The following is a 16,803-nucleotide window of genomic DNA, read 5'->3' as shown; positions in this document are numbered from 1 at the left end:
CACCCTCCAGCCCTAAGCAGTAGAACAGTAGCAGTGGGGGCTGCACGATTCCCATAGGCTCCTCAAGCCTTGTGTGTGTCCTGAGGCTCATCCAGAACAGGGAGGTGTGGAGTCCTGAGATTCCACTGGGGAAAGAGGCCCCTGAGGCAGAAAAGACCTTTCTGAGCCTGCTCCCTCCCACCTGGTGATCACAGCTGTCAGGGAGAGGCAACTGGCTGTAGGAGCAGTGTAAAGTTCAGATCCAGACCTCAAAGGAGAAAAATGAGGGCTAGGAGTGTCAACACTTTGGCCTCTCGTGCACATGAACCTTCTCTGGTTATTGTCCTACCTCAGGCCTGGAGGCAGGGCTGGTTCCAGGTCTGTCCAGGGTCCCTTGACCCAGGTCCCCAGGAACTGTAAGAGTCAGTGAGGATTCCTGGGCACCTTGAGGTCTCAGCCTTGCCTCTCTGTTGGTGGAACACTGGCACGACCTGGGAGCCTGTAAGAAACGCAGATTCTCGGTGCCCCCAGACTCACAGGATGAGAATCTGCATTTCACCAAGATCCCCAGGGGACTGGAGTATATACTGCAATTTGAGAAATGCTGCTCTAATTTGCTTGTCCAAATCATTTAGACCAGTTGATTCTCAACCCCAGCTGCACAGTAGGATCGTGGTGGTGGGGAGGCAAGAACTTTTAAAAAATACCCCCAGGATGCCACTCCAGTGGAGCTGGGGGTGCCTGTGCACTGACAGTTTTAGGCACTGCCCAGTGTTTCTGGGGGCCAGGGTGGAGAAGCACTCGCTTAGATCCACCAGCTCTTGACCAGGACGAGGACGGGGCAGAGTCTCCTCCGGGGCTTTTTCAGGTGACACAGCCACCCACCCAGTGAGTCCCAGAAGGACCCAGCATCCTTGCCCCCACCATCATTCCTCAGGATTGCTGAGGAGAGGCAGATGGGACACTGCAGCTGAGAGTGCCCTGGAAAGAGGTTCTACCCAAAATCAGGAATAGCATTCCACGCATGTCACCTTGATCTCATGCTAATAAGGCACGGCCTTCCTAACAAGCAACTGAAAAAGGGCATACATCTGAAAAAAAAAAAAAAAGAAAACCTTTCAAAAGGCGCAAGTCAAACACTCTGGCAACATTTAGTGCTGGACAATGTCAAGAAGCAAATTCTTTTCTCATTTCATAATCTGACTTATGTGTAAAGAAATCTTCCAGAATCATCACCTTAGTTAGACTTTGGGCATTTTCGATGGAGAAAAAACACTAAGTAACTGAACAAAATGTCTACTGAGCCAGGTACAACACTGAATCGCTAACTCCACAGAGGTGCAAACCCACAGGTCCTCTCAAATCCCACAGGATGACCTATACTTTGAGGACGAGAGTCCAGGGTTAAGACAGGGTTCAAAGGGCAGTTCTGCCCATTACAAGTTGTTGACCTTGACCAAGTTTCTACATCTCTCTTATTCTCATGTTCCTCAGTTATAAAATGGGGATAAAAGTACCATTTATAGGTGGTCGTGAGGATTAAATGAGGTTACTTCCTAAGACACTGAACCCATTGCCCCATATGTACTAAGGGCTTAACAAATATTTATTGTTAACAACATCAATGATATCCTACTGGGGATAAAAGTGATGCAACTCTGGTGAACAATCCAGCAATATGTGTAAAGAGGCTTAAAAACGTTCAAACCTAATAGTCCGGCTTCTGTAAATCTATCTTAAGGAAATAATCTCAAAACCATGTATAAAAAGATGGACATGGAATGATTTTGGTCTGAGTCAGCAACTAGAGGCAACACAAATGTCCCAAAACATCCAGTGGGAGAGTAAGAATTAGGTCAATCATTTTGCACAGCGCTCCCAAATAAGATGATATTTCACTGGATCACACAAGCTAGGTGACTGACACAAAGTTAGGGGAAAAAAGTAGGATACTGAAGTATATACACTATAATAAGTAAATAAAGTTAAAACAAAGTCCCTGCAGCCCAGAGAAGCTAACTAGAAGGCAACATACCTAGATATTAACTGTGTTTAGGGCAGTGGGACTCTGGGTGATTACCTTTTCTACTTCTTTTTTCTTTTTTCAATTTTTCTTTAATAAACATATTATTTGTATAGTGAGAACACAAAACCAAATCCCCATTAAAAAAAATCTTTTTAACCAACATGAAATGATGCCCTGATTCTTAAGATCCACATAAATCTTAAGTCCACATAAATTTTGTCCCATGGCTCCTTCAATGTTTAGAATTTCAGTGAGAATCCCATGATATGTTTTATATTGAAAAACCATACAATTCATCAAATAATTGGCAATTTATATCCTTTGGTTGAGAACCCATTGTTCGTATGTAGAACATGCAAAGCAGGCTTGGCCAGCCCTGCCCTTACCGCTGTTATGGGTCTCCATGGCACGTCCTGGACACACGGCTGACCCTTCTGGCCCCACACACCAGTACATGCTGGGTGGTCGCCGAGACATTCCAACCATCAAGCCTCGAGGTGGCCGCTCTCGCCAGTCAGTTCCTGCAGTGGTCACAGCAGCCGCGGCTCCCTGAGGGGTGGACTAAGTCATGGCTTACAGTCCAGGGTGGACCAAGTCACAGACACACCGTCATGGCTGAGCGGAAAGCTGTCTCATCCTAGTGGTGAAAAAACATCAAGTCAGAAAGCTTTTCTTAACTGTCAAGTCACTTCCTGCACCCAAGTACATACTTATTTATAAGGTCACGTAAATACGCATTGGTGTTCCTCCTCTCCCTTTTTGCAACACTTCTCTTCACATTCCATCTATCCAGTCACACCCGGTCAGATGGCGGCAGTGAAAAGACAGAGGTCCCCCACCCCACCTCACAGCTGGGCTCCAATCTGCCCAGCTTCTCCAATCTGCCTGAGAAGAGTTCAGATACCCCAAACAACTGTAGAACACCTACTGGTAAAGGGCTTAATCACTGCTCCATCAACACATATTCATAGTCACTGGCATGGTGACACCAAGACAACCAAATGAGGCTCCTTCCTTCCGGGGTTCACACTCCAGTTGGGGTGGGGCAGACACACACGTACACAAAACAAGGCTTCCCTTTGCCCAGGACAGACTCTCCTGGAAGCCCAGAGGTGGGCACGTAATGACAAAGAGGTAATCACGCAGCAATCTCAAAGAGAAGGGTCTGGAAGGCACTGGTACCAGTTATCAAGCCAAGTCAGTTTGAGCCCTGGGGGATAACAGAAAGGAGCTCCCTACATTCTACCTGCCCCCACCACCCCAGGGGATCTTTGGCAATGTCTGGAGGCATTTTTGGTTGTCACCTCTGGGGGTGGGGGTGCTTAAAGGCATTTAGCAGGTAGCAGCCAGGAACATTGCTGAACATCCTACAGCACAGAGCACAGCCGCTCACAGCCGAGAATTATCCAGAGAAACTCTGAGTTAGATTAAGACACATCTCCTAAGACTAAGGAGACTGTGATGAGGCAAGGCACTGCTCTCACATGCTGGGCTCCCACTGACCTTGGGTCCCTGACACGAGGACACAGGCTGCTATGCTGATTAAATGACCAGAAGCACCTTGAGGGTGAGATCCAGGCTCAGCTTGGCAGGGCCCGGAGTGAACTGCACGATGGGAAGGGATGACCATATGAAATGCATGTGTCTCTCCCAGCATTCATGTGGTGTCTATAGTACAGACATAAAAAGTATGGTGTAATTAGCAGCTGTTCTCTGAGATAGACAACTCTGAATTAGAGGGTGATAGGGTAGTCCAAAAAGAAAATTAAGGTCATGTAAATGATGCCTAAGACAACATCATCTATTAAAAACAGACATGCACCCAGGCAACTTTGCCCGGTTGCTGTGAGATTTTCAGCAAGGTCAAGTTTCTGCAGTCACTTTCTACAATAGGACTGGAGGTGGTTCTTACTTGCAATAATAATAGTGGGAGGACTGGGAAGCCAGCAGGGTCTCCCACCTGCCCTCTGATTAACAATCTCAGAAGGGGACTTCCCTGGTGGTCCAGTGGTTAAGACTCCCCACTTCCAATGCAGGGGGCATGGGTTCAATTCCTGGTTGGGGAACTAAGACCCCACATGCTACACAGCAAAAAAAAACAAAAACAAAAAACAAGCTCAGAAAATCAATGCTGGAGGGCAGACCCACTGTCTCCCCAGTGAGCAGGTTCTAGAAGGTACCCTGAACAGGGTTCAGGAACAAGGCTGTGAGAGCACCGGAACTTTCTCATCTTAGAGCCTGGAAATCAGGCCCCTGGCCCAGGTGGTCTGTACTCTTATAGGCAAGGGGAGATGGGGCTGGGAAAGCCCTGAACCAGAGGTCTTGCCCTTTGTGAGCCTGCACCTTTCTGAACTAAAGAGCAAAATGTTTAGAGAAATCACACTTGGGAAAATCCATATTTGAAGTTTGGGAGCCTGAAAAGTCCAAGAAGGAAGGAAGGAATGATCAATCTGGACACTATTTAGGAGACAATCAAAGCTTTGTAAATTGCAAAACCTGATTAGGAAAATCAGCTTGAGAGGGGACAGGGAGAAGTAGCAAAACAGAATCTCCGTTTTAAAATAAAGGCTCCAAATCACACAGCAACATTCAGAAACCAAGGCGCACAGTTGTTATCTGCTTTCAAACGCCTCTCAATATCAGCTACCAATTATACCCAACAACACCTGAAAAATCCAAATGCTAATAGACGTTCCTTCTGAAAACAGAAGTGTCTTACCATATATGTTTTTAAGTTAAAAAAAAAATCTTAAGAATATTTTAGGCCAACCTTCACCCAGCCATTTTGTTCCCCTTTTCATTTTCAGTTTCCTTTTGAAAATCATTTTACCAATGGAGGATTTTGCCACTGGAGCAGTTTTTCAGTTATAATTTGTATTTTGGCTTAGACTCTAAGGTAGAAGTTTTAAGATGAAGTAACTCAAGTTTTGCTCAATCTTTGCCCTCTAACGGATCTTTGCCTCTTCCTGCTTCTTTTGGGTTCAGATCAATGCAACAAATAATGGTTGCAAGTTACATGTTTTCTTTACATTATAGTATATATATCCTAAAGAGGGTTTCAAGAAGTGTCCGGCAATAATAATTATTTTAATAATTTTCAAAACCTCACCATTGATGGAAAAGAAAAAAAGGAACCTGATATTCCTTCTACAAATGTTTTTATTGGGACCTTTCCATGGGGGGTGAGCTTCATGAGTTCATGAAACTTACAGCTGGTGGGGAGGACACAGTTAAGTAAGTAAAGTTTCTGACATGGAAGAAACATCCTGAACCTGCTCACTTGTCTTTTCAGGAGGCTTGGAAAGGGCTGCCACTGCCAAAGAGCTGGAAGACACTTGCAAGTGAAATGTGTTAGAAATGCTCTTATCATCCAGCTCTTTTTTGAAAAGCCTGGTCAAGATGGTTGGCCCATGGTCTGAGACACCCCTTTGCACTATTGGCATCCCTTGACCAATATTGGTCAACAATTGACCTACAAAATGTGTTTAATGCATTTGTGGACATCAAAATATTACAGAGCTACAAACCGGAGAAATGTGTAGTTCTCAATCCCAGATGAGAACAGAAGCCTTTCATGAGTCTAAAGCCACAAACAAGTTATGGCTGTCCATTCACCACTCAGTCTCTATACCTGCATGCATTTGGTGCCTCCTGGACAACTCTGGGAGTAAAGATGAAGCAGTGAGCAAGGTAGGCACATAGGAAGGGTCTCTGACACCTGGAGTGCCAGTAGAGACTTCCAGGTAAATTAAAGGGGTAATTAAACAGATAAAGTAGGAACACAGACAGTGGCAACCGAAAGAAGGACATAGGGAGAGGGATGTGAGAGTGAGGCTGGGTTTGGCGAGGCTGGCTGGGTGGGGAGGCAGTGGCCAGGTGGTCTGAGATGGCAGAGGCCAGATCAATTGGGGGATGTGCAGGGAAGGAGGTCTTCTGGATTTCATGCCAAGCACAAGAAGAAGATATTGAAGGGTTCCAAGCAGAGGACTGACACTCTCTAATTTACCTTTTTTCAAAAAATAAATTACTCTGGTTGCCAAATAGAGAATGGGGGTGGGGGGCGGGAATTACTGCAATTGTACAGGAAAGAGATGCTAGTACCTTGCACTAGGTGGGGTGGTGAGAAAGAAGGGAATGGACCTGGACACATGTGAGAAGTAGACCCAACAGGACTTGCTAACAACTGAATTCAAGGGACGAGGGAATGGGATGGAAGACAACTCCCATGTTTTTTATCTGAGCAGCTGCGTTTACTACGGGCCACTACCTGAGGTGTGGAAGCCTGGGGGTGGGAGAGGTTTGGCAGACCCCCAAACCTCCTGTAGGGACACATTAGGTGTGAGGTTTGTATGTTTTTAACTTAATTTTTTATTCTTCCAGGACATAAACAAAGATAATTAAGTCAGACCACAAAAGGAGTTGAATGTTAAACATTTTTCAAAACCGTGTATATTCTAGTTGCCCCTTTAATGCCCGGGGAATTTGGATACAATGGGAGTGAGTAGCAAACTCTGAAAACGGTGCATTTGGTGAGAGGCTCGCTAAAAACAAAACTGCACGCTCCTGTTTTTCTACTTTTCTGATCCTTGCAGGGTGATGTGCTTGTGGGAGAAAAACTTCAGAACCTTCAGGCCTCAGAACGTGAAGGAGCAGGGTGGACCGACCGCAGAGATCCCTGTACTCCGCCGTTACCATCTCCCTCCGACCCCCAGCCTTCCCCCACCCCCGACCGCACTCATCTGCGCCCCCGCCTTGGAAGGTCGGCCGCAGAGACCGCCAAGGAGATGGCGGGTTTTATCCGGACCCTCGGGCGAGTAGCGTGCCCCGGACTTAGCGGAGGGCGAAGGCGCTCGGCCGTCTCGCATTGCCAGGCCGTGCCGGCAGAGAGCCTCCCGGGCAGTGCCTCTCCGACACCCACACACTCAGACTCACACTCCCGCACACACGCGCGCTCACACGGCCCGCTCCAACTTGAAGGAAGGGGTTTTCTCCCAAGGCGGAGGAAATGTGTAGACGTCCTGGTGTATTTTCCTTTTGTTGCTTGGTGTCTGCTCCCCCCGCCCCGGTGCCGTCCCGCGAGGCCTCGGGTTCCCCGCCTGGGCCCCCACACCCGGCACCCCGCGAGCGCAGCGGGAGGCGGCGGGGCCGTGAGCCCGGGGTCGCCCCGCGCCCCGGGCCTGGGCTGCAGGGCCCAGGGCTCCACGCGGGGTCGCAGCAGGAGGCGGCGGGTCCACGACGGGGTGCGGGCCGGGTCAGCACTTACCTGCGGCGACTGCGGGCAGGGCCGCGGGCGCCTGGGACGCGGGGCTGCGCGCGGGCCGGGAGGACAGCGGCGGATTGGGGCCGGGCCGCCCCTCTGCCCTCCGCCCCTGCGCCTCGGGCCGCGCGCCGGGGCCGGGCTGGGCCAGACACACTTCCTCAATCCTGAGGAGGGCGGGCGCCGGGCGGCGCGAAGAGCGAGCAGGGCGAGGGTCAGCCGCTGATAGGCCTCCCCACAATGGGCACGAGGAGTCCCTGCGGCCGCCAGCCTCTGTTTCCCTCACCATAAACCCCGGGTGATCACACTCACTGCTCCCGCCCGGGTGACCACAGGGCCCGCGGGCCCTTCTAGCGCGAGGTCTCCTCCAGGTTTGGGTACCCTGCTCTCCACGCGGGGCAGGAGCAGCGGTGAGATTGGTTGGTTTTCGGCTCAACCCAGCTTTCCCTGCCCCTCTGTTCGGCTCAGCAGCAAGATTCGCTGATGAACTTCTGACTACTATATGTGGGTCGTAGATTCTGGCAGTAAATATTAAAAAGACGGGAATATTCATTTGTGTACAACTCTTTATAGAGCAGACTAGAAATACGTAATTTTAAAGCTTTAATAGTTTGCAAACTATTCCAGTTTGGTGGAAGGTGGAACCCCTTCCACCACATGAATTTACTACTTTAATTATGGATATATACAAAGATATCACTGGTGAATCATTTTAAATTGGGGATTTTTTGGTGGGTGGTGTGGTAGATAAACATGAGGGAGTGTAGGCAATTTATTATGTTTCAACCTAGTATAAGTATGTTCCCACCATTGAGGGCATTATCCAAACGCAGATCATAAAGATGCACGTCCATGCTTGCAGGCAGGCATCGGATTCGGCTCCACGTGCCCACCGGAGAAAGAGAAGCCTGCTTGGAAAAAAGCGGATGGTTCTGCACCCTGGCAGGACCCGCACCCCAGGCTCCTCCTATGTAATGTTATGACTGGAACATTCTCAAGGCAGAGAGACAAATTGCCACCAACAAAAGCCGGGCAGCTGCAGCCCCACCCCCACCCCCACCCATGACCTTTCAGACAATCCGGGCAGTGACCACTTGGACAAGCTCCTTGGGCCCCTGTTTGCCGAGGGGGCCACGGGGCAGCTTAGCTTCGCTCCCTAGAGGCTGCCCCTCCAGCTCTCCTAGACCAGACTCCCTTCCAAAAGGGTGGGTGCAGTTTTTCAATCCTGCCCTCACCACTGCGGTTCTAATTCCAATATGCAAAAGGAGGCAGTATGATTGCTACCGAAAAGTCCCTAATAATTTGCAGGGCGTGGCGTCCACGGTTCTGGGTGAGCCCGGCGATGGCGGTGCGGCGCCCCATGCAAGGCGCGCGGCCCTGCCATCTAGCGACACCGTGAGGAAGCGCACGCCCAGTGCGCAGACCAGGGAGCTGACGTAGCCCACGGGGATGGGGGCAATTCAATTTCCCTTTTATTTAATTAATTTATTTATTTACTTATTTAAACATCTTTATTGGAGTATAATTGCTTTACAATGTTGTGTTAGTTTCTGCTTTATAACAGTGAGTCAGCTATACATATACATATATCCCCGTATCTCCTCCCTCTTGCGTCTCCCTCCCACCCTCCCTATCCCACCCCTCTAGGTGGTCACAAAGCACCGAGCTGATCTCCCTGTGCTATGCGGCTGCTTCCCGCTAGCTACCTATTTTACATTTGGTAGTGTATGTAAGCCCATGCCACTCTCTCATTTCGTCCCAGCTTACCCGTCCCCCTCCCCGTGTCCTCAAGTCCATTCTCTACGTCTACGTCTTTATTCCTGTCCTGCCCCTAGGTTCTTCAGAGCCATTTTTCCCCCCCTTAGATTCCATATATGTGTTAGCATACGGTGTTTGTTTTTCTCTTTCTGACTTACTTCACTCTGTATGACAGACTCTAACTCCATCCACCTCACTACAAATACCTCCATTTCATTTCTTTTTATGGCTGAGTAATATTCCATTGTATATATGTGCCACATCTTCTTTATCCATTAATCTGTCGATGGACATTTAGGTTGCTTCCATGTCCTGGCTATTGTAAATAGTGCTGCAATGAATATTGTGGTACATGACTCTTTTTGAATTATGGTTTTCTCAGGGCAATTTCCCTTTTAAATGAGCTTGGGAATTGGCTTGGAAATGTCTCCACTGTAGAAAATAGCCAGGACACTCGTCACATGGGTGGCCTGTTTCGAGCTGGTTGTATCCCAGCATTTAACTCTATCCATTGGCATGTGTTAGAGGTTTGCATGAGGTGACTGTTACAGGTCAGTTAAGATTTCTTTCTGCTTCTTCTTGACCCCCGCTGACCAGCATCTCATGTTGGAATGACCCCTCCTAAGGTGGGGTCAGTTGGACGCTACCTCCCTGACCTACCCTTTCTGCTTTTTGAAGGTGAGGTGATTGACTGACCCCTCAGTTCTTCTAGTCACCTCCCTTCAGCTGGGTATTCTGTTTCCTCAGACATTTCTCTTTGGATACTTAAAAAATGTCCCTCATTATCCACCTTCAAGCTCAAGTCAGCCACATGCTAGGAGCAAGAACATTAAAAGGGCTTGGTCCACCATCAGGAGAAGCTAGGGCATTCCAAAGGGTCCACTTTTAGAGAATGTGCCAACCTACTGTGCCCCACCCTGACAGGCACACAAGGGCAGGTGTGTACACACACACATGTACACACACCACAGCCAGTATATGTCCTCAGAATGGTTACCTTCATGGTAAAACTTCATGGTAAACCAAATGAAGGTAATGCCGTTTTCCTTGAATTTTCGGCTCACATTTTGATTGGGAAATGGGAAGTTTCTAAATGCATTAAAGCATACACAAGTGCATATATTAAAAGGGATCTGATCCAAGCCTCCCTTAAATTTTCTCTGAAAGGGTGGAGCTTTACCTCTACATGGCCAAAATGATATGGACTCTCAACACGAGAGGCATGGTTGAACTTGGTGGAGCTAACCAAATACAGGAATGTTCTTGATCCAACCTCAGTGTCAGCGTATGACTTGGTGATTAAGGCTTACTGGTTTGAAGCCTTAGAAACTTTAGGTAAGTTAAACCCAGACACCGAGATCCTCGTGGAGAAAAGTGGCAAAAATGGATGCTTGTGCACACAGTTGCAGGATACAGTGTTTTCCCTAAATCCCCGTGCGATCTTCCCCACCATTTCCCACACTCACATCTCCTCATCACTTTATGATAAAAAGGGACTCAGTCAGCTCAGATGACAGTTGCAACTTCACCAACTAAGATGCAGAGCCTCTGAGGCCAAGCTTGCTGCCTGGTCCACCCCCAAAACCATAGAAGTGAGTTTCACACTCAAGCTAAGCATGGGACTTGATGGATTGAGCAAATGTAATTTTGTCCTTAAGTGATTGATACCACTTTATTACAAGCCATTTTGTACCAAAGTTCTAAGAAAAAGGTCAACCTCAGAATTAAAAGGGGTCTGATCTTTAAATGAAAAAACATAATTTTCTCAAATATCTGATTTTATTTTATAGTTGTTGCATTGTTGAACACAATCTGCAGTTAGGGTCAGAATTCCCAGGCCAGTAGATTTTTTAAACCATACCACAGGAGTAAACCTTAACAGAAGTGAAATCTAATACTATATAGATAAATACAGTATATTACAGAAGGTTAAATACATCACCTCTGTTTACTTACAACTATAAAAAGATACATTATACCCATTATAAATAATGTAGCATTTCATATTAAAGGCATTATTGTACAATGAAAGAATAAGAACCCTCTAATGTATTACTATCAAGGTTAGTGTTTATAGTTACTTTAGATAAAATCCTGAAAATTCAGTGTATGAAGTCAAATCCTGATTTAACAAGTTACTGATAGTCTAAGGGATGTGTTAACTGATTGAGAGAAGGTGAATTGCATAGTGCATATTTCCAACAAGAATGATAACCTCACTTCACATAAGACTTTCTCTATACATACACTGGTTTTGACACTGACCTCCATTTTATTACTGCCGCCCCATTTTAATTCTCAAACATAACTTAATTCTCAAACATAAGCACCGTTAGAAAAGTACTAGTTAGTAATAGTAAAAGTATCTGAATAAAACAATTTCAGTTTGGTTTTGTTTTTTTAAAGCTATATGGGAACACTTTCAGTTTTCCAAGTTAAAACTTGGAATTGCACATCCTTTGGATACACAAAGAGGAAAAGAAAAATTCACAACCTGTTATTGCTGTGCTCAGGCCACTGTAGTAGCAGACCCAGTTCCTCCATGAAGTCCAGATGTTATTTGTTAATCAATCACTAATTAATATCAAAATAGGACTTTGAAAAACCAGGGCTGTATTATAACAGCAGTCTTTTCAGTTGTGTATGTCTTACTAAAGTGTTGATACCCCAACTGGAGAAAAGGAAAACTACATAGGCAAGTGGTAGAAATGCATAATTGGGAAAAGCAAATTATGGCTTTAATTTGTAAAATGTGGGACTTAATGATCCGAGGATTTGCTATACTGTTGTAGTGTCAGAGCACTGGGTCTTTAGCAGCGATGGTGACACTAGCGACATTTCCTGCCTAAGAAAGTGCCTTGGTTAAGGTAGACAATGACATAGCATTAGATAAGCTCTTTGGGCTGTTGATTTGGTCACATTCCAAAGGCAGTATTGGTTTTAAGCTGAGTCCCATTGTCAATGTCAAGATACAGTCCTTGAAGACCGTTCACAACCAAGGCCTTCAGGACCCTTCCATGGTACTTGCTTCCCCAAAGCTCCCCACATCTGATACTCCCAACCTTGTTTTTAACAAGCCCCTTCTACCATTCAGTGGGAAGGAATAGCACTAAGTTTTAAAAACATTTAAAATGTTTTTAAAACTTAGTGCTATTCCTTCCCACTGAATGGTAGAAGGGGCTTGTTCTGTGGGCAGGTAACCCTGAGGAACCCGCAGGTACAGAGCCCTGTTTGCAGAACACGCAGGGATTTTTTTTTTCCAAATTCTTACTGGAGTCAGAGTCAACAAAGCATTTTTAAGCTACTGCTCGATACTTCAAATACCACTTCCTGTTGACAACACCCTGAGCCTCCTCACTGTCCCCGGGATCTGGTGGAAAGTGGAAAACAGAAATGGCCACTAGTCCCATCCCCAGGCAGGACTACAATTTCACACACAACATTTTGGTCAATAAAACAGGAGTGTGAGAGGAAAATAAAAATCGTTCAAATCCAGTAGATTTAAAGTCTCCAGAAGAAAGTATCCCAGGAAGGTCAGAATGTAGGTTTCTCTTCAGCAAGTTAGATCTGCCACATTCAGCTGTCAGATGTTTGAGGAAGGAGCCTGCCTTTCCTTCAGGGGTCCTTGTCGTCGAGTTTGATGGTGACAGTTTTCACTTCTGTGTATTCAGCCAGCGCATATTCACCTCTGTGATCACAGAAAAGAGGGAGATATAACATGGGCAGGCACTTAGTCATTCTGTGTGAACCGAGTTCTAATACTTCACGGGCTTGTATTCTGTTGGGCAGTCTGGAGTCTGTGCAAAGGCCAGAATGTGAGGACTTAATAGAGTCTAAGGACTGTAAGACCATTAGTAAGCTTAAGTACCTGGATATGTAACTGAAGGTTAAATGTCAAGTTTTGTGTGTGTGTGATGCTTCTGAAATATTCAGAAGGACTAAGGGTTTGCCTTCAAAGGATGAAGGGGATTTAAAACAAAGTGGTAAATCCCTGGGTGGAGCTGCTTGAAGAGACACAAGAGGCAGAGGCCCGAAGCTATTGACTGGGTATGTGGCCAGAGCATCCATGATGGGCAGGGACATAGAGGACCTGGAGCTGGGGACCAGCTGTAAGAAGAATGAGGCCAGTATGGAGCAGCGAGGGGCGCGGACGTTAGCAGAGAGGGCACGAAGGAGTCCACAGCCTTTGAGTCTGTGTTTCTGGTATACATCCTTTCCTTAAGTCTTGCAGAGTCCAGTGACCCTTCTCAGGCATCATGAGTCATCTTCAGGGCAGATCCCCTTCCCAGAACCGAGAGGTGGCTTTGGATCAATTTAAAAGCCTCTACAACACTTGCTCTGCCATTATGTAAATAAGAGTGTGTACCTGTTTAGGAAAAGAGGTGGCCATGGAGGCTCTGTAGCTAGAAACACTTGAGACAGAATCCCATCTCATCCCTTAGACCAGTGCTTCTCAAAGTGTGGCCCCCAGACCAGCAGCACCAGCCTCACCTCAGAATTTGCTTGAAATGCAGAGACTCAGGTCCCCTAGACCTACTGTGGTAGGCAGAATAATGCCCCCCTCAAGGTGTTCACATCCTAATTCTCTGAACCTTTGAAAATATTAGGTTATATGACAAAGGGGAATTAGGGTTGCAGATGGAACTAAAATTGCTAATTAGCTGACTCGTGTCAGATTTTTATCCTTCAGAACCGTGAGATAATACATTAACGTTGTTTAAGCCACTAATTTTGTGGTTATTTATTGTAGCAGCAATAGAAAATTAATACATCTACTGAACCTAGGGGTGGGGCCCAGAAATCTGTGCCTTAACAGCCAGGGGATTAACAAGCCATGGGATTCTGAGGTAGCTCAAGCTGGATAACTACTGGCTTGGATCTATACAGTTTAGGCAAGTTTTTTTGCCTTCCCTGAGCCTCAATATCATCATCTGTAAAATGGGAATACCATCACCTCCCTATAGTTATAATGATTAGAATTGATTCAAATAGAGCAAATTTACCTACTATGTGCTAGGTAAAAAGTAAATGGTAGAAAGTAATATTATTATTTTATTGTTAATATGTCATTGAGCTCTTTGGTAGTGTCCTAAAACGAAGTTCAAGAATGATACATGATAATGGGTGAATTATTTTGTAATTTTTTCTAAACATAACAAAATATAAAAGCCATATACAGAATGCTAAATTCAACTTTTGCAGAGCAGAAAACTCCATTAAAAAACCCAAAGGCAAATTATAAACTAGAAAAAAATTACATTTACAACACTGTGTGAGAAACAGAGTGCTGTTTTCCTTAATGCACAAAAAGCTCTTACGAACAAATTAAAAAAAAAAAAAAAGGAAAAATCAACAAAAGACATGAATAGTCAGTTTGCAGAAGAAAAATAAAGATTATCAATAAGTGTTAATAAGGTGCTCAACCCCTTACAATTAGAGGAATGCAAACCAAAAGAGTGGGAGCCCATTTTTCATGTGCTGGATTATCCAATTTTCTGAATTTATTCTGAGAACAATTTCCCACAAGTGCATAAAGATTTATGCGCAAGAAAGAACATCAGCATTGTCTGTAGCAGCAAAACCCCTTGGAAATAACTCAAAAGTCCATCATAGGAGACCACCAATAAAAAGAAGGATAGGATATCCAAAACCCATTCTTAAGAGCACAAAGTATTTTCCTCCTAAGTCATTTGAAAACAGAAAAAAAATACATGTTTACATCTATTGTATGCATAGAAAATGTACAATAACCTTTAAAAATGAGCACATAGTATTGCACGGTAAAAATTCAAAGTAGTTACTGATTTCTCAACTGCATAAAGAAAAGAAAAGCAAACCAAGTGATAAAATCATGTTGAATTAGCACATAACTAGTAAGTCCAATATGAAATCACTCCTGTAAGATTAAGTGCATGAATCACCTCATTCTTTTTATTCCTGCAGTCACTGCCCTAGTTCAAGTTCTTGTCATTCTTATTTGACCCCCTGTGGCACTTCCTAAATGGTTTCTCACCCAGTTGTGACTGCCTTGGCGCTCACTATCCATAAGCTCAGCCTTTCTCCCATTGGACCTCACCAGAATGTTGGGGGCGTTGGCACTGCTGTTTATAGAGTTCACTGCTGTGTGCTCAGAGCCTAGCACATGCCTGGGGTATCAAAGGTGCTCAGTAAATATATGCCAGTGAACAAATGAACAAGTGAACAAAATAAATAAAATGGATGATGGGACAGTGGTTACCTCTAACAAATGGGATTGAGGGTCAGGGGAGGGAGACCTTGACTTTCCATGTGTCTCTACAGTGTGGATCTTTTTTGTTACTATATTGCAAAGCAAAACAAAGAACTAAGAACAGTGTCCAGGAGGAAGAGAAATTGCAGGCTTCATCCCAAGACCTGTACAGGGAGAGATCCCAGAGGGGTCCGTGGGTGGGCGGCAGATAGCCAGCCCCGCCCAGGCGGCCAGGGATGGGGAAAACCATGGAATCCACCGCATAGTGCTCCAGCATAAAAAAGGGGAACTTATTGCAACGTGAAGACATTAATTAGAGACAACTGAAAACGGACATTGGTTTTCAAGCCAGTTTCCAGTCTCCTTGTGAATTATGTTAAAGTACTTTATCAAAAGCTTTGGGAAGATATATGCCAAGAGTCGAAAAAACAGACATCCACAAAAGTCCCGATTGTGGCTAACCGGTAGGATGACACATGGACTGAGTGCAGCGGATACTCCCCGGCCCTGCTCTGCAGCGGGCAGGCGGTGCCACCGGGGATGGGGAGGGAGACGCAGGTGAGAAAGGCAGTGAGGGAATAGTGGGTGTGAGTCAGTTGCCTAGAAGTCAGGTGGGCCCCACACACCCTTCCTGCATCCAAGGACATCTGCTTTGGGGACTGAAGTTCTTGCTGTGGGAGGAGGCTGTGCCTGGCCTCTGCGAGGAGGGCCTTGTGGGGTTCTGGGTCCCCCAGCTGTCACAACGTGACTGGTTGAAGCAGCAGAGCGAGGAGACAAATGACCCTGCATACCCTGGCTGGCTTCATCCCAGGTGGCTCACAGAGGTGACCCCTGCTGAGCAAGGCCCTGTGGTATGGTGGGTTTAAGAGTTCAATCCCAACTCTGTCACTTACTGGTAGTGTGACCTGGGGAAGGCACAGGTCCTCTCTGGGCACCCCTGAGTTTCCTCATCCAAAAACAGGGGTAGCAGTAGTACCTACCTGCAGTAGACTGAACATGTGTGTCCCCCTGAAATTCAAATGTTGAAGCCCTAATCCTTAATGTGAAGAAATTAGGAGGTGAGGCCTCTGGGAGGTGATTAGGTCAAGAGGGTGGAGCCCTCATGAATGAGATTAGTGTCCTTATAAAGGAGACCCCAGAGAACACTTTCCTCCCTTCCACTCCATGGGGACACAGAGAGAACACGGCTGCCTGTGAACCAGGAAGAGGGTCCTTAACAGACACCTGGATCTTGAACCTCCAGAAGTGGAGAAATAAATGTTTGTTGTTTAAGCCACCCAGTCTACTGTATTCTGTCCCAGCAGCCTGAATGGACTCAGATTATCCCAGGGACTGTTGTAATGATGGCATGCCTTAACATGTGCAAGGCTCTCAGATAGAGGTCGTCAGAGTGTCAGCTGTGGCCAGTGCTATTGGTGGGCCCTAGTGGTGATGCGGGTAACCCCAGCCCAGGTCTCATGTCCCTCGTGGACAGGTGAGTGTGAAGAGGTAATGAACAGAGGCTCACAGAACACAACACAAACAAGCCATTCAGCAGAGGGAACAAGGTTTCTG

At 46.1% G+C, this 16,803-nt stretch overlaps 2 protein-coding genes across 6 annotated transcripts in view; both read right to left on the bottom strand.

Annotated features, from left to right (window-relative positions):
* Positions 1–7,615, bottom strand: part of LRRK1 (leucine rich repeat kinase 1) — a 117,680-nt gene extending 110,065 nt beyond the window's left edge. For all 5 annotated transcript variants that reach the window (XM_059912620.1, XM_059912621.1, XM_059912623.1 and 2 more), the window contains exons 1-2: positions 7,269–7,615; positions 2,392–2,642 (exon numbers count right to left, since the gene is read on the bottom strand). In XM_059912620.1, coding sequence (XP_059768603.1) covers positions 2,392–2,491 — 100 coding nt within the window. In that variant the 5' untranslated portion in view covers positions 2,492–2,642; positions 7,269–7,615. The remainder of the gene's footprint in view (positions 1–2,391; positions 2,643–7,268) is intronic.
* Positions 7,616–10,780: 3,165 nt separating this feature from the next.
* ALDH1A3 (aldehyde dehydrogenase 1 family member A3) overlaps positions 10,781–16,803 on the bottom strand; it is a 35,463-nt gene continuing 29,440 nt past the window's right edge. Inside the window, exon 13 of the mRNA XM_059912619.1 lies at positions 10,781–12,708. Within this exon, the coding sequence (XP_059768602.1) occupies positions 12,636–12,708 (73 nt within the window). The 3' untranslated portion in view covers positions 10,781–12,635. The remainder of the gene's footprint in view (positions 12,709–16,803) is intronic.

This window comes from Balaenoptera ricei, chromosome 2 (genome assembly GCF_028023285.1).
Source record: "Balaenoptera ricei isolate mBalRic1 chromosome 2, mBalRic1.hap2, whole genome shotgun sequence".
In the NCBI taxonomy this organism is placed as follows: domain Eukaryota; kingdom Metazoa; phylum Chordata; class Mammalia; order Artiodactyla; family Balaenopteridae; genus Balaenoptera; species Balaenoptera ricei.
This window is presented reverse-complemented; position numbering and strand designations above follow the sequence as displayed.